The 18,064-nt window shown below is 54.9% G+C and overlaps 1 protein-coding gene across 1 annotated transcript; it reads right to left on the bottom strand.

Annotated features, from left to right (window-relative positions):
• Positions 1-363: 363 nt before the first annotated feature.
• LOC119111512 (translation initiation factor IF-2) lies at positions 364-13,752 on the bottom strand. Its single transcript, XM_037235329.1, has 3 exons — positions 12,256-13,752; positions 11,547-12,162; positions 364-403 (listed from the first exon to the last, which is right to left on the bottom strand). The coding sequence occupies exons 1-2, from the start codon at positions 13,580-13,582 to the stop codon at positions 11,549-11,551; spliced, it is 1,941 nt and encodes a 646-aa protein (XP_037091224.1). The 5' UTR covers positions 13,583-13,752; the 3' UTR covers positions 364-403; positions 11,547-11,548.
• Between the last annotated feature and the right edge of the window lie 4,312 nt (positions 13,753-18,064).

An 18,064-nucleotide genomic window follows, 5' to 3' on the forward strand; every position in this document is an offset into this window, starting at 1 on the left:
GGTCCGGTCCGGCGGGCCGAGTCGCGTGCCGATCCGCCGGCCGCCGGCGCGGTCAGCGGCGCCGGCCGGCTGGGAACGCCGCCGCCGCCGCCGTGTGAGCTGAACGCCGGCGCGCACGGCCAGGGCGAACGAACTCGCTCAGCGGCGGCCGTTTTTGCGTCGCCGCCGGCGTCAGCGGTGTCCGTCAGCGCCGGCGTGATGGATGACGTCAGCGGCGTGTTCTGAGCGGCGCGATGAGCGCTGGGCGCCGCCAGCTGCCGGCCGGGCTGCTAACGGGACGCCGGCGTCAGGCCGGGTCGGGCCGGGCCGGGAGCGCCTGTGCCTGCGCCGCTGCCGTGCCGGCGGCTCGCTGCCTCCTCAGGGTGACGCCGCCAGCGTGGCCGGGTCAGCTGGCTGTTCACGGCTGCCGACAAAAGGGCCAGGTCAGAGGTCAGGTCACAAGCGTAGGGACGGCGACGCGACAGCTGCACTGGCAGGGACGCCTTGTGATGGCGATGGTCCCGCTGATGTCGCCTAACAGGCCTGCCTTGGAAAGACAGAATATGTGCTCCTCTTTGATGTTGACAATTCACTTCTAGGCTATCGTGCTGAATGTTCCTTGGCACCGTGACGCGTCTCAGTCGCACGCAGCTGGGCTGAAGGAATGTTAAAATGAAAATTAGCTCTCATGCCATGACTAATACCGGAGTTATACGCTCGGTATGAAAGCTCGGTGAAAACGGGACCGCCAGGCCATGGGACCTTGCAAATCCCGAACTCGTTGAGTTAAGGTGATATTAAATGATCAGCATTTGGGCCAGATTCACCAACGATAAGTAGACATATACATTCCGATCAGCTCTGTCACGCTAAACCATCGAGACATATCGGGATAGGTCTTCCAGGTACGTGCCCTAGGTGCCGGCCAGTATAGGTTTCGACTTCAAGGAGCCGCGCATCGGTGCCGCAAGTGTTCGGCGCCCGGTACCATCGCATGTGTTACAAAGTTGGTGGAAGCAGCTCAGACATCAGCAGTCGCTCAAAATGTATTGCTTGCTAAAGAGTAAAGAAAACAAGCCCTGTAAACGTAAAAAGATGCAGACCTTCTCGTGAACACACGGATGTGGTGGCGTCAGCGCCTCTGTGATACCAGAATGGCTCGGGACTTAGACGGTTCTTCCAATATGCCTCACTACGACGGCAAGAAAGTCAGGCATGATTGAGGAGACAAAAAATGTTACGCGGACACAACATCGTTCATAATGGCCTCATGCTGCATTAAATGTTTATGATTCAATGAGCGGTGTCGTAAAATCAAGGAAAGTCTAAACCCGGCATGGCGCGGCGCTGCTTCGGTGATTAGTCACTGTAAATGTTTTTGACCATCTGCCGCTCTAATCGTGTTATAATCAGTGACACACGAAAAAGTCGAACGATTACCAACTTTACGGTTATGGCCTTCGTAATCGGGTATTTTCCACCAAGGCAGTGCTATCTCCCAAATACTAACCACTGAAAAGGAGGCGGAAAGGCCAACGTTTGTGTAAATAAGCTATTGCACCTAAGATGTCAATATTAAATGGCATTGATTATATTCTTCGGTGGGTGTGCATCCTTGAATCCCCCAACACTGGAAACCCACGTGAAAACTACCCCAACCTCATCCCTCCATGGCTTTGTCGTAACGGATCCAGCTATGCATTATACATTTTGCGGTAAATAAACCGGGCAAGATTTGTCACTAAAGGAATTTTCAGCTACATATGTCAGTCTTAAAAGGCCCAGATTTTCTGGAGGCGCACGTAAAGGTTATAAACATTTTGCTTTTTCTGCTAGTCAGTCCCAACTATTGCACCCACCTTTACAGATTGCTTTCTGTACAAACCAAAACCAATGCGAATTTCTGCGAATGTTTCCAGTTTCAGATGCTTTCGAGGTGTTCGAAACACCATGAACCTTTTTTCGAGTGTCATTTTCTGCTGCTATTTCGATCATAGCATTTTGCGATGTGATGTGCCATAAAATTTTAATGACATTTGATATGACTTCTCGCACGCATGCCCTCAAATTTTCACGGCAATCGATTCAATTTTACTCCTGGCAGCCCAGCAACGGCATGTTTACAGCGAGTCCCTTCAAATTTATGAGTGAGGCTTTCGCAAGATCAGCTGCGTCCAGCGCGCTTAAACGTTGAGCAAAGCCTGGGCTGCTCTCGCAGAGAAAGGAGTTAAACGGAAAAGAATAGTGGTTTCGGGTGAACAGCGCGCAACTTCGTACAGTCAAGGACACGTGTGGCCATACAGATTTGGTGACAAAGTGGCTCCCCGCCTCTTTAACGTCATTGGCTCTGCTAGAGAAAGGGACAGAGCGACGCACTTCCAGCAACTTTCCTGAAAAGTATATAGTCCCGCTCAACGTTATGGTGACTGTTACGTAGTTCATGCGCTCTGGTTCCTGCAAGCAGCAGAGTAAGACATATCGTGGGCACACGTCATTACGTCGTTAACGATTTCTTTTGTTGGAAAGCTCAATTTAAGTATGTACTGTTCAATGACAATCTTTATTTTGTGGAAACCACCGGTTTTGATGACGTTCAAAAACTGTTGCTAGGAATTTCAAGCCATGCTTCCGCACTTTCCTTGTGGAAAGGATTGTGATTGATAACCTTCTTGATACACATCTTGCAGCTGTATATATATATATATATATATATATATATATATATATATATATATATATATATATATGTATATGTATATCCGATATTTGCCGACATTCGTGATGCTTAACACCAGGCAAAGATCACTGGTGGGAAAATGGTCCTGCCAAGAGAAATACGTGACGATGCAAGCTCACATGTGTTAGTGACCACCGTAGTCAGCTATTATTTTCCTAGTGCTTCTTACCCAGCATGGCTGCCAAGCACAGGAGCCTTGCTTTAATGAGCGCACTTATTTTTCTAATAAATCATTTATAACCTCGTTTGGGGTGCAGGCAATATCGGTCGCCAGGATTCCGCCAATGCGGGGAGTGAGAAGACTTCCTTTAGGCCTCCATAGCTCTGCTTTTTACCGAATCCAGCCCACTCATCTTCATGCAGGGTGCCGAGTTCACACCAGCAAGGGCCCCTTGCCTTAACAAAGGGGTCTGAGCGTTTCTGGAAAGTTCTTAAAACGGATATTGATAATTTGTCTTTGCAATTCCTCAAAAGAAAGTAGTATGCAAACGCAAAATATTGATTTAGGCGCTCTTCGCGCGCGTGGAGAGTCACGCTGCGGCCCTCAGGGTGTTCCAACTCCTCGAGGAATCATTCCTTTCGACCCCCATCCCTATCCTTCCGTTTGAATTACTTCCAGAGCTATTTGTTGGAGCCCTGAGCCCAGTTGCCCTGATGCCATCATGCGAATTGTACCCATTAAGTTCACTGGATAATTTGGCACGGCGGGGTTGGCGCTTTTGGAGATAATTTGGCGTTTTTTTGCGGACGGGATAGCGAGAGACCTTGCTCGAGCCGTAAAATGCAACAGCACGTCCGCCCTGTGCCGGATCAGCCCTTTGTGGCCGGTAGTCAACACCCCTTCCATTGTTAGCCGGAATTAACTATCACCTCAGACGGCCTCACATGCAAAATCTTCTGGCAGAAAGAACACCGTGTTTTGGCACATGCTTGCCCATTCCTGACGTACGTGATTTCATGTCCTGTTCTGCAGGTCATCAGCCGTGCCAGAAACTCTTCACTATAGGGGAAGCAAGGCTGGTACGATGCCGACCCACTCTTAAACACCAAACCACCACAACCAGACGCCGTTGCTGCAAATTGTTTCCAGTACGCCATCGAAGCGGTTCTACTCTGACTTGACCCGGCACTCGGATACATTGACGATAGTTGGCGCTGAACTCGCCAGTACTATGGATTTGTTAGAAAAATTATAACTTCCAAGTCTAGGAACCGTAGCGGTAATGTCTGTTCCAAACACTGGCTTGTACGTTTAAAATGGTCTCCCCCGGGAACTGCAAGGCTCGTGGCTTCGTTGAAGACTTCTACTGCTTCGATGTTGAGCACTTCCAAAGTGAGTAGAAGTTAATACTTGGTCATGCTAAGGAATGTTTGTTATCTTTGGGTACAAGAATGATCGAACAGAAGACCACTCTCGACCAACGGTACAATTGGTGTTACGTGGAAATAAGTCTGAAATGCCAAATATCCCGCAGATTTTGATCCGTGAAAGACAGGGGCCCAGTTGTGATTTCCTTAAGGGTGGAGGGGCTCTGTGAGAACGCATCACGCTGGTTTCAAAATTTTGACCCGAGCCATCTATGGTGAAGAATGTTAAAAATGCGTGTTTAAGCGGGGCGCCACCCCACCCCCTGACTAGCGCCTAGTGGCGGGCTTCTGCTCAGTACGGGGAGTCACGTCACACCAGACCTGAGCCCACGTAATGTAAATGTCGACAGCATATTTTACCGGATATTACCCAAATGTTTGATCTAAAGCATAATCCCGAGAGTGACTGCGAAAAATAAGGGCGCTAAGCGGCGAGCCGTCACGGCAAGCTCCCTCTTCGGACCTGGGCGCCATTACTGCGGAGCTTGGGAGGCACAGATATCTTAAAGTATGATTCCAGTTTTCAGATTCAATCCTTGCCTGTGCTTTAAGTGATTATAACTCCGAGAGCTTCCGTCCATCAAATCAGTCATCATTTTTGTTGTGATATTTATATTCAGCTGTGCATAATGTCTTCAACAATCGCGACACAAACACCGACACAAAAGCCGAGGGTCTGTGTGATCATCACGCCATCCCTATAGCGTCATGTTACCTACATAGCCCCCGGTATTGTGCACAGCGTAGTCCCCTACACAGCATGGTTCCCGGCTGGCGCGCCTCCGCGTCTGAGCGAGCTGTCGTGCTCAGAGGCCCAGCCGCCTCACCAACGGCCGGCCGCCAAACAAGGCGGCTCCGGTCGGCCGGACCCGCCACGTGGCCCTGGCCACTGACCGCGTCCGACCTCCAGCACAAGCGTGCCGGAGTCGTGGCCAGCGACAGCTTTGGGCGGATGGCTGGCACCTCAGGGTGGACATCGGGTCAAGATAAAAGGCAAGGTGTACTTCATATGAGCGAGAAGAGTCTGGAGCTCCTGTTTTCTGTCGTTGTGTCTGATGCAGCCGTTTGTGATGCTCGTTGCTTGCGATCGGCCGGAGTTGTAATATTTTTGTTTTTTAGGTGTTAAGGGGAACGTGAACATGGTTGAACAACGCGAACCCTGTCTGTCAGGGTAGTGGTTGGTCGTGATCTGACGAGGTTGCCTGCCCGTGCTCATACGTGATTGTCGAGGCCACATATTTGTGGCAATACGCAGTGACCGGTTAATTTATTCCGCCCAAATCGGCAAGAAAATCAATGGAGCGAATCGCGCGGAGCGACAATAGATTGCGTTCAAGGTGATTTGAACTGAATATGTATCTAGCGACTGGTGGTGAGTGGACCCGGAACCCGTTCTCTGCAGGCACGATGTGTATCTCACAGACACAATGTTAGCTAACCGCTATAGCGCGTTACTTCGAGACGAATGGAGGCCCACTTACAGCTACCATTAGACGAAACACTGACGCAAACGCCAGTGAATATTCCATTGTTTGTTTGCTGTTGAAGAAAGCATGAGTCAGCGTTGACTGTTGGTGCCGGGCTCACAGCTAAAGTAAGGTTTAACGCGATTTTATGCGCATTCTCTCGTCGCCCATGCGGAGTTTCTCGCGAAGAGCGAATGCTAATCTCAGCTGCCGGTGAGCTGCGAGACTCGCCACAGGAGGGTGAAAGCCGGCTGGAATGTCCTCCGCTGTCGGTGGGCGGCTGGTGCCGTTTTCACCGGGCTCCGATCCGACTTTTGCGTCGCGTCGAGCGCAGCCGAGCCGCGCCCCCGGCCGCACCAGAATTGGAAAATGCGTCAGTGCGCCACATTCGGCGCTGATTAGCCGGCCTGCCGCCGGCCGCGAGACAACACAATGGAACAGTGAAGGCGACAGCGGAGTCGCACCGTTGAAAAGACCAGGTGTTTTCTGAAAACAGCTTGGAAGTCAATGCCTACCTCACGCTGCTTTCCAAAGCGGCTTGCTGGGACCAATAGTTCCAGTTTCATGTCTACCGGAAGACGGTACAAATATCCCGTACAAATGAACTGCCTTTTTTGGAGGGATACCTGACCCACGGCACTGACATGTAACTTGATCCATGTTGGCCCGAATGGCATCGTCGTTAACCCGAAACTGGCCGTGCAAATACGATAAAAGTGACCTTACATTTATAGCTCATTTTCCGTGTTCGTGCCTGGCCTAAACGGGTTACTGCTGATCAGCAGCGTACCTGCTCTTCCATGTCTTAATTATTCGCGCTTGGAATGACTGACCGCTTTCATGCAAAGCTTCCAATCCCCAAACTCGCCCGCTCCACATACCGCAATAGATAATGGGCTGAGATGGCCCCATTGTTCCTGGAAAATAGCGCTCCGTGAAATTGGTCTGAGGCAATCCAGTTCAGAGGTCTCGGTTCCGTGTGCGCCATGTTGCAAGCACGCGGCGAGTCAGGTCGGTGCCAAGCAGCGCCGCGCCGTCTCGGCTGGCGTGGCGGCCGCGACCGCTGCGTGCGGGCGGCACACCACCGCGCCGCGCCGCGCCGCGCCGCCGCCGTCGGAGAGAGTGCGCACCGCACTCACCGCGCGCCGCTGACCTTTGAAAGCGAAGCCAGACGGGGTCAGAGGGCGACCGCAGTGCGGGCTCGGCGGGCTCCAGGCGGCCGGGGGTCGACCGCCGCGGCGTGAGGAGGGCACCGGAGGCGGCGCCTCTGGTGAGGGCCGTGGGACGGCTGCACCGTTCGGCTGGAACCGGCTCGGGTGTGGCAATAGCGGAACACCAGAGCGTGGCGAGCGCACCGCTCGGTGGCCCCTCCCCTGGTGATCCGCGCAGATACTGCGCCATTGCTCCGCCGCTCGCAAATGGCATTGCTCCCATTTTACGCGCAGCCCGGCATCGTAATTTTCTGTTGAACTACGGGTGTTCTAAATCCGGCAGGCACCCGGACGAACATGGACCGTATTGAGCTGGTGGCTGTGACGGCAGCAGGAATGTCGCAGAAAACGACTTGACGCGATCCGTACATCTTCGATGTCAAAGGTAATTGGCATTTAGCAGCCACTGATTTAAGTACTCGAGCCGATGCTGGTCGCAACAAAAAGTGCGCGAAAACTGCGCAAGAACGCAACGAGCGCAAAAAGCGTACCAGGTGCTGAATGCTGGCAGCAAAATCGAAACATCATCAAGACCATAGCTGTGCCAACGGTGGTGATTGGTAACACTCAACATCATACAAGACATCAACAGAACGACAGAGCTGCGGCAAGGCCACCCTGTTCTCCTGGAAAGCCGAACAGGGTCGTCTATCCTGCAGCGGAGAAAAACCCGCAGCACTCGCAACGGGGCTGGCTATTGGCTGACGGCCTTCCTGATATAGCCGCATCCCTTCACTGTCAAGGCTGACCAGCCTGTGCAGTCGTGCAAGGCTTGGACGTGACTCAGCGGCGTCCTACGCCTGAGCTGCATCAGAGATTCCGCGCTGCACTGAGGCGGGACTGATAAGCGAACTGCAATGACATCACTGCCATGGGCTTTGTTTATCGCGCGCATTCACCTGCAGTCGCGTCAGTAGTTACGTAGATCTCGCATCTAAGGCTCGTTTATACAGAATTCAACGTGAAGTGGGTTGTGGTAACGCGTGATAGCATTTTCGCGCCCACGTGTGGATCCGAAGACGCTAGAATGTTTCATTTCAAGGAGTCAGATTTGGCAAGCAATAGCATTGCTGCACACTGCACTAGCCGTCCGGAGGGGTCCAAGAAGACAACTAAGCTTTGAGCCACCAAATCCGACTCTCATAATGGTTACACCCACAGCCACGCGCAAAGGACAATGCGTTCTCTCTCGACGTTCGGCAGCCACGGTGTCGTTGTCCTCCCTCCCCCGGCCTCTTGCATCCGCCAGTGACTGACATAGATGTCTGTGACAGAGTGGCAAGCGTGCCCATAGGTTGCAGAATCGAGGGTCAATATTACCACTTCTTTCACAATGTTTGACGACTTTTATAAAGCGCATGTATGCTTCGAATAGTGTCACAATCGAATCCGACAGGTCCTCCAAGAAAAAGGGAGCCAATAATATATTTATCCTGCTCTCGTTCGTGCAGCACCATAGGATGGAAGGTAAATGTTTTCGAACACAGGTAATAACATATTTATGCCGCTCTCGTTCGTGCAGCACCATGGGATGGAAGTTAAATTTCATCGAACACAGCGGCGGTTGCCGCTCTGCCCCTCCCTTAACCCCTCATCCGCCGGCTCAGGCTACGACGATCAAAACCGTATCACTATGAAGGCATATCAAAGAATGGACATGAGTGTAGCATAATGCATGATCAAAAACTATCCAAGACCTTAGTTAAGCTCTGAAGTGGAGGGATAATCTTGGTACATGACGGCTTGTGAGGGAGTTAATGTCAATATTGATTGTGAGATGCAAAAATAGAAAGTTTGCCAAGAGAAAGCGAATTAATGGATCTCTGTCACATGTAAACTCATTAATTGATGTATTCACTGGAAAATGAAACACAAAAGTACATCTCGAAGTCAGTTCGATGTGTGGAAATCAAATCGCTGAGTGAAAACGAGCATTTGATTATCGACGCCCGGAGAGGTGGTGTGGGATTACCCCTCGTTTGACCTGTGAAAGCACTGACGCACAACCGTCTGACAACCTCGATTTCGCGCACCCACACAAGGTGGCAGCTGACGACACGAAAACAAAATGAGCCACAGGGACCGCCCCTCCAGCTCTCCCATGATACTCTTCCTCCTGACAGAGGCTCAGTCGTCTCTCCCACCTGCCCGGCATTCCTGCTGCGTGGTACCACACCGCCTCCAGGCTGGGGTCCGCCCCTTGGCATCCCGTCTGAATTCCTGCGATCCATGGACGACTGTTTACCCCGCGCTGCGTCGATCCGTCAAGATTAAACCCACGGCGGAGGGGGCGGCGGACGAGTCCATCGCGCGAGTCCACGGCGGCGGACGAGTCCATCGCGCGCCGGCGGGGAGGCCGACCACCGTCCACCCACGGCGCAGCTGATTACAGCGCCGGCTCGCCGACGGAATGCCATAAACAAGAGCGGGCCGGCCCGGACGCGCCGGTACCGCCGGAGCGCTCACGCATGACGGCCGGCCGCCGGCCGCCGGCCGCCGGCGCGGCGCGCCACTTTTTGTCCGGCCGTGCGAGCGAGCCCAGAGCGGCGCGCGGGGAGCAGCCGGCGCGCTCGCTGGGCGCGGCGCGAGCGGTGAACGCGCACGTCAGGCCGTCACATCAGCCGCCTGGCGCTGTCGCTTTGATGGAGGTGTTGGAGAGGTGAGATGTAAAGAGGTGCTTGCGAGGATAGAGGTGTAAAGAGTATTTGAGAGGATAGAGGTGCGGAGGCGTTGAGAGGTGAGGTATAGAGAGTTCTTCGAGGGGTGAGATGTAGAGAGGTGTTTGCAAGGATAGAGGCGTAAAAAGGTATTTAAAAGGAAAGAGGTGTAGAGAGGCGCTTGGTAAGTGATGTGTAGAGGAGTGTTTGAGAGGATAAAGGTGTTTAATAAGGTGTTGTTCGGCCAGATTATCACAACGACCGAAGTACGATCCACTCGTTGCTGAATGTTTTGCAAGTCACTTGCAACGGATACACGACCCTGTTTCCACCAGCAACAGCACAGTTACGAGTCATGAGCGGTGGGCGAGACGCAGCAGAAGCGTGACGCATGCGGCGGACCCTTCAGGCGAGCCGCGCCGTCTCGGACCGCGTCGTCGGCGGGATGCCTGCTGGCCTTCCGTCTCGCCAAGTCGGCTCGGGGAGCCGTCGCCAGAGGACCTCCCCGCAAATTTTGTCACGCCGCGCCGCCCCGGAACAGTTGGCCGAGCTGTTTATCGTCCATCTTGGACCCGCCGGCGTGTGTCCAACGGATGCCGGCCGCTGCGCTCCGCCATGCATTACCGAAACGACGGACGACTGGGGCCGCGGCCAAATAAAAGTCACGCAGTACGAAAAATAATGCATTTTGGGACCCACAAAAGTTTTATGCTGCATGAAAATATGCGGAGACATGGATTGCCCCTTGGAAAAACAAAGGGTATTTTGGTAAATACTCAACCTGCAATGCACTACATGCCCACCGTTCCGACTGTCAATGGAGAAGCCAGCAACAAAAACAAAACACACTGATCGCAGATCTGAACAGGGAAAACTGATCAACTTAGGTAAGTTTTACAAGTCATGCTTGCGCTTGCCAGCAAGACATGCATGACAGCCCGGCCGGTGTTTTGCACGTCCGTTTCCCAACCCTGTCCCGATCGTGCGACATTTCCCTCCGCTAATCTCACGGATTGCACGAGGAGGCTCCGGCAATCGGCCTTTCGGCGATGGGCAATTACTGATTCCGACCGCCATGGCGAAATGAGACTGCAGTCATCCGCGACCGCCGGCCATCTCCGCACGACACCGGCCCGGGCTTCCAGGAACGTCGCGCGCTGGGCGGGATCAGCTCTCTGCGGCGTTGGAGGCCCCGCGCGGCGCGCGGCGGCGGCCGGCGGCGTCCCCGGAGACTGCGATCGGCCTCGGAGACTGCAGCGGGGAGAGAGCGGTACCACCAGCCGGCACCTCCGGCCGGCGACCGGGGCCAGCAGTCGGTCGGGGCCGTGCTGACACCATCTCCGCCCTCCCAGTGTCGTGGGACGTGTTACGGCGTGACGACGGATCAGTGGCGGGATGGTGATGTCAGCATTGGGTTACCCGGCTGCAGTCGAGGGACCTCATGCTCTGCGGAAAGAGTGGGATCGGGGGTGGGCAGAACGAAGGACAGGCTTATGGGTGGCGGTGGTGGGTAGTGGCAGTCAGGACAAGCCGTGTCTTGTAATTTTAAAACAATGGAGCCAATACGATGCACGCAAGTTTGTCAAAACAACCAAGACTGATCAATATGCGGTTACAAGATTGTGCTTTTGTCTCTTAGTAAACCCGTTTTGGACGTGATGTTTATGCTCAAGGAGCACCAGTCATCAGCGCTCGGCGGGCCCAGGTCCGAGTTTTTCTGCGCGCCAGCGCTTCTGAGAAAAACTCGGAATGGCCAGCCGACCTTGTGACGCCCTTGAGGTATCCGTAAAGAGGCTGGGAACGGCTCAGCCAGCTGGGAAGCGCCGACTCAGAACGTAACGAGGAGGGACTCTGGTGGATACACCATGTGCGTGCTGTCTATGGTCCGCCGTTTCTGTGTTGCACCGCTCCATGTGATAATTGCATATTGATCTGCTTCTTGGAATTGCTGTGAACCATCACTGATATTACTGGAGCTGGAGCAGCCTGTGGAACACTTTGATCCAGTACATACGCAAGTTAGCGTCCACATTGGAATAAGCCTTCCGAACATCATAAGCGTAGACGTGGACACAAACACGAAGCCAGCGCGCCCTGGCCGGCCGAGGCCGGACGGACGCCGGCGTACCTTCACAACCGCCGGAAGCCGGAGTGGTGCGAGTGGTGGCTGAGCTGCGACACCGAGTCGGGGCCGCGGTACATGCCGGGCCGCACCTCGGAGCGCTCCAGCTCGTCGGCGCTCAGGTCGAGCTCGTGCATCATCTGCTGCATCTCGCGGCTCTTGCGCGCCTCGTTGCGCGAGTGCGGTCGCGCCTCGCCGCCCTCCAGATTGGCCAGCGAGCCATATGAACGCGACCGGTGCTCCTGTTGGATCGAGAAGCCGAACGCCTTCTCGTTCAGGTGGTTGCGCCGCTTGTAAATGCCGGTGTTGGGCGGCGACTCGGTGGCCTCCTTGCGTGGCTTTCGGCGCACCTTGCGGCGCCGGTCGACGGTGGCGTACTGCTGCTGCAGCAGGTACGCCTCGTGCGGAAAGTGGCCCGGCTGGTAGGAGGCGGTCGGGCTGAGCGGGCGCGCCGACGGCAGGTACGTCGGCTCCTCCACGGCGCGCGAGCCGGGCCGCATCGGATAGGGCAGGGTCATCACGGCCGGGCCGTAGCCGGGCATCATGGGTGGCAGCGGCACGGCCTGCATGTGCGGCGGCGGCGGCAGCGTGCCGTACACCAGCTGCGGCGGGTACAGATGCGCTGGTGGCGGGCCGCGCGCCGGCCGCACGCGCGCCGCTCGCTGCCGCGGCGAGCCGGCGCCGCGGCCCTGGCTGGCCGGCCGCGGCGCCGCGCCCGGGCCCGGCCTCTCGCCGCGCGGAGAGCGCTCCTGCCGCGACGCCATGTTCAGAGCGCTGGCGGACCGCTGCGGCGGCCCGCCCATCCCGTGGCCGTTCGTGGCGTGGCTGTGGCCGTTCATACTGGGCCCGGGGCCGTGACCGTTCATGATCTGGCCGTGCCCGTTCATGCCATGGCCGTAGCCGTTCACGGCGTGAACGTGGCCGTTCATGGCGTGACCGTGGCCATTCATGGTGTGGCCATGGCCGTTCATGGCGTGGCCGTGGCCGTTCATGGCGTGGCCGTGGCCGTTCATGGCGTGGCCGTGGCCGTTGACACGTGAGGGCGAGGCAGGCGAGCCACGCTCCCCACGCACTTTCTGCTTGCGCACCTTTTTCTTGACCTCGGTGTCGATGGGCGCCTGTGGCGGCGGTGGCGGCGGCGGCGGTGGCGCGGCTGGCATCAGCAGCTGACGAGGCCGGGCGGCGCGCGAGCCCGTCGAACCGTACACGGAGGCGCCGCGGCCGGCCAGCTCGTACTCGTTGTAGACAACCTCGCGCTCGCTGCGGCCCGAGCCGGCCCACACCTTGTGGTTCTTGTCGCCGTTGTAGACGGATAGCTCGTCACCCTGGCCGTTCTCGGGCGCGGCGCCGCCATTGGCGAGCGGCGGCGTCGCCTGCTCGGCCTGCCACTCCTCCACCTTCTCGATGACGTCGATCTGCGCCTCGGCTACCGACTGGGCGGATGTCGCCTGCGCCGGCCGGCCGCCCGGCAGCGTGCCGTAGATGGAGCCGTACAGGCCGCCGTCCATCTGGCGCGCCTGCATCGAATCGGCATACGCGTGGAAGCAGCAGCGCACCAGCGCGTTGGCCGGCGTCTCGCGCTTGCAGATGAAAACGTGACACTCGAGTACCTTGATACCGGTGGTGCGGCGTAGGATGGCGGCGAAGAGTGGCGGGTGAGCGATGCTCGGGCTGCGCGCGAATGGCGAGTCGAGCGGCAGGAAGCGCGCCACGCGCTCCTTTTCGCTGCCGGAGCTGGCCGGCACCAGCACGTAGCGCACGGCAGCACAGTAGTGCAGCACCTCAATCGGAAAGAAGCGCGTGAACTTCTTCTGCTTCTCGTCCACATTCTCGAGCAGCAGGCCGTTGCTCCAGACGCTGAGCCACGAGTCGATGCCTTTGGCACCCGAGATGCCCTCGCTGGGGTACAGCTCGCGCAGTGGCTCCTGGATGCCCTGCAAGCCGTCCTTGGTGATGTGCGGCACCGATGAGCCTAGGTAGAGCACGCGACACCGGCAGATCGGCGTCGACTCCGACTGGGGCGGGCCGCGACGGTGCGCCATCTTTGTCACCTCAGTCACGCGCCGGGACTGTCGCAGTCACTCGCCGTGGGTCCCACAGTCACTACTAGCGCCGGAGTCGGCGCCTCTGGCGACAGCTGATGACCTCAGGTCAGTCCGTCACGCATCGCAGGCGTCCGTTCACTTCGACCGCGCCCCTCCTCCGCCACGCGCTCACTCTGCACTGCGCTAGGTGTGTACAGCCTGGCAGGTGAGCACTTCGCGCATGCGCACAGGTGAGGCGTGCTGCTGGCAGCTGCCGATGTTTTGACCTTCCATAGCGGTTTCGGGGAGCCGGCAACCAATCAACGCTCGACTCCGATTCGGCGACCAATGAATGCCGCCGTAACATCTCGCTCCGCGTTGGGAACTATACAGCATAACACCTGACCAGAATGAAATGAGACTCACCGCAGGAGGCAATGACCCGGCCAGAAAGCTCTATCCTGGTGCGCGCGCACGCTCGCCGATCGGCCGACCTGGGTCAGCAGGCGAGACGGGCAGCGGCGGCGCCACGGCGTCCGGCAGCCCTCCGCGTCACGTGCGCCACGTACCTCAGCTGCGGAGTCGAGGAATTCGCCGGAGGGCAGGCGTCTCTCCGACGCGGTCACGGGGCCGCTCGGCTGAAATTCCCGGCCGGCGTCGCTCCCCACTGCAGTCTGTGAGGCAAGGTGGCACGTCGGGAGACATCCCCGCGCCCGTTCATCAGACCGGACGCTGTCCCACGCCAACGTTGCGTGCGTGCGTAGAAGTGCTCCTCTGTGTGTCTAGAATTACTGCCTTGCTACGCACCTGCTGCCGGACGCGGCATGCTAAACAGGGCGTCGGCCGCACACCCCCACCAACTGTTTTGTCGCGAACGTGATGACGCACGAAATAAGGCGAGCCCGGGGCCAGAAATGTTTGCATTCGTAACACTTGGAGGGCCGGGGTCCCACATTTGGAGGGTCGGTGGCCTCACAGAAGGGTGCAAGTCAACACGCTTGTCATGTCCTATGTGTTCACTCGAAAGGCAGTTATAAAATCCCACATGTGCTAAGGTTTTAAGCTATGGTGAAATGACGTGCAACTGCGCTGATGAGTCAAATGTACCCTGGAAATGCAAGAGCATACTATGCACAAAACACCCCGAGCGCCTGGGGAAATACCAACGCTGCCTGAGAGACCATAAGGGAAAAGGTCGCTAGGGAATTCCCCCTGGAGACGTTGTGGTTTCCTGAAAATGTTCTTCTCCACGGCTGATGGTTCCTTGAGAGAGTCTCACTGATGAGAAGTGATGACTTTAATCTAGGCTTGGAGCTATGGGTAGTGTTTTCTGGGGCTAGCTTACAGCATCTCCATAATTCCAAAGCCCTTAGGTGTGACCCCCAAAGGGGATGGGTATGACGCTTCTATTCATAGACTCGCCAACAGTAAGATATAATTCCTTAAACAGCTGTTGTCAGCAAGAAAAAATATTAAGATTTTTGATTGTTCAAAGATCTTGGGTGTACTTGGATATTGGTGTGCTTCTTCAAACTCAGATTCATGGTTTCGCACCCGGTTGAGCCAAACCAAAACGCAGCGGTAGATTCAGGCTTTTGTCATGGGGAGTGGCCGCATGAAACGTTGTGCACCCCAGAACTTTGAACCTCTCCAAAAATTCTCTGATCCTACCCATCCATTTTTAAGGTTCTTATCTGGCTTTTAGTATAACGGAAACTATCTTTTTGTGCGCATCCATAGAGAGCGAGGTGTGGTGCGTGCACGTACTACATATAAGATTTACGTACACACGCGTATACACATCAGGTATACACGCATGGAGCGTGCTCATTTTCTCCAGATCAAGTTGGATTCTACAATTTTAAAGTGCAGCATTTCGGCGTCGCAAAATGAGTTAAGTCTGGCCGTTAAATATCATCCAATCAAGCATGGCACTTGATCCCATGATTGTCGGCTAACCGCTTACGGCGACTAGTCGGCAAGCCGATGTGATTAGCTGATGCCCGATGACGATTTTTATCATAATAAACGAGTATAAAATGTGATAGGACACACACTGTGTTAAGAGTGTGGCATATAAGTTAGACGAGCGCCATACATTCAACAGCCAAGGAGCATAAAATAAACAACGTCGCTGGCGAGTACAAATTTACCGGAGCAAATGTGGCTGCTGCTATTTGTGACTAACGCGCCAAGAAAAGAAAAATTGTAACCCTGCAGGTCTCGGGCCATTGGACGTTACATTATTCAGCCAGGCACACGAGCAGACGAAACACCATAAGTGACGGTGTGCTGGCACTCGCAGGCACATGTGGAGAATTTGGTAGCTGAATCAGGTCCACTTGATCACGTGGGAAGACCCAAGACCAATCTGGAAGGCTTGGAGCTATTAAGGGTGCACCGGCGGGTCAACAGGTACGGCCCCCACTAACAGCGTAGGCCTTACGAGAAAATGGGAATTCCCAGCATCAGCAAGCAACGAGGGCTCCCTTACTGACTGTTGGGGCCAGCAGCTGACGTCATGTTCGTTTGGACGACTTCATTTCACATACGTGGAACTTTCGCGGCTGGCTTTCTGCCGGGTGGTTAGTGCCTGTCGGGATGACAGAGAGCGTATCGCAGCATGCCGCCGAACCCTGTTTCTGCAAACAGGGTCAACTTTGCCGACCAGAGACGACGCTTACTGTCATATTGTCGCTGTCATATTGTTTTCCTTCTAGAATCTTTTTAAGAGCACTGCAGCGTGGTCTGCTCGGGAGCAGTGACTCCACACACAGTGCGAATCGATCGAGTGCGGCATGCAATACCTGCGCAAGCTAGCTGACAAGTCTACGACAAACTGGAAACTGATCTGATCGCCACTAAAACGTTACCAACAAATCACGTACATCACCTGTCCCTGCAGCGATGCTAGTCATCACGTCGCCTATGATCAGCAACGTGCGACTTTGTTGGACGATGCTTTTGCTGCAAAATTCAGCGACACCGCTGCGATGGTCCTGTATAGCGCACCCGCCTGACATTTGAATGCCTCTTGTGAACTGCATGTGTGGGAAACCGCCGTAAAAACAGTGCTTTACGGCCCGTGGTCTCTAACAAGGCTTGTGGTGCAGACAGCATCAGCACCCAATTCATTGCTGAATGTGCTGACCAACTTGTGATCTCTGCCAAGATATTCATCCATCATGGTTGTATCTGGCGTTGTTGCGGAGACGTGGAAGAGTACAAACATCATTCTTATGTTCAAGAAAGGTGACAAAGAGTGCAATCAAACCATCGGTCAATATTTCTGTCTTCTTTCTTTGGTAAGATCTCAGAGGGCGTCGTCCTCAACAAACTTCAGTGCCAATGCCACCTACCCCAGTGCGGTGAGCGGAACAGTACGGTATATCCCAGGGCGACCTGGCAGTGCACATTTGCAGCGTTTGTCTGCAGGCAGTGTGGAGTCTCCTCAGTCAGGCGCTGCACGGATGCTGTATACACTGACCACTCGGCTGCTCACGGGCTTGCTACTGACAAACTGAAACAGTCCTACCGTTTACAATGAGATGGGTCGTCTCCAAGGGCACAGCCAGGGTCGTCCTGAAGGGGAGCTCCGGAACAACACATCACGGCGATTCTTCAAATATTTGTCAGGAGCCATTTTTGGTTGATTATCTTTTGGTTGTGGTTATATTTTCTGGCTTGGTTATGTTCCTGATCGTCTCGTGCTTGTCAGATGAGTGATGGTGAACGGCGAAGCTTCCAGTAGGAAGCCAGTAACTTGTGCTGTTGCAAAAGGATCCTCTCTGTCTGCACTCCTCTTCTCAATGTTTATAAACCATTGAACGCCCATCATTCAACCTGGCTGCCTTCTGCGTTCCGATAAGGCTCTAATTTTGGCGAAATTGTGTCGCCACCTGACGGACAAATCTTGAAACTCGGACCCGATCGTATCAAAGCCAAGTCCATCAGTAGGTAACTAGCACTCAATCGTATAAAATGCAAAGTATTTGTGATGACAGTCATGTGCGCGACCATCAAGGCAAAGCAAGTTTTCAATGATGCGGAGATGGAACACATTGGGGGGATTCGCGACCTGGGTGTCCCCCGTCAGCATCGGGCAACATTTTCACCTTGACACTTGTAATCAAATTTCATGATTTGGTAGTTAAGTAAATTATGTTGGGCTTACGTTACATTTCTTACTTACATTGCATTGCATTACATCGCATTGCATTATTACAATGGACAGTATCATGGCATGTTCAACAGCAGCAAGTTAGTGACAAGGTCAATGGATTACCGAGTGCATTCTGGACACGTGCGGTACGCTGCTTGCATCGCCCAAGGACTCCCCGCCGGCCGAGCATGAAGTCGAACCCGAGCGGAAAGTCGGCGAGACGCTGTCTGCAAGACCTCCCCGTGTCTGTGAAATGAAGGTCTCCAAGTAAACATGACGTTAACGGCCTGTCCAACGGCCATATAGCGACCTAACATTGCTACCTAATGATGAAAAAT

This window comes from Pollicipes pollicipes, unplaced genomic scaffold (genome assembly GCF_011947565.3).
Source record: "Pollicipes pollicipes isolate AB1234 unplaced genomic scaffold, Ppol_2.1 Scaffold_7261;HRSCAF=8764_pilon_pilon_pilon, whole genome shotgun sequence".
NCBI lineage: Eukaryota > Metazoa > Arthropoda > Thecostraca > Pollicipedomorpha > Pollicipedidae > Pollicipes > Pollicipes pollicipes.

Excerpts from the sequence above, each read along its gene's own strand:
- LOC119111512 (XM_037235329.1), bottom strand. The coding sequence starts at position 13,582 with ATGGCGCACCGTCGCGGCCCGCCCCAGTCGGAGTCGACGCCGATCTGC. Across the intron at positions 12,163-12,255 it reads CGGCGAGAGGCCGGGCCCGG|CGCATCTGTACCCGCCGCAG; the intron begins GCGCGGCGCCGC and ends GCCCGCCACCAG.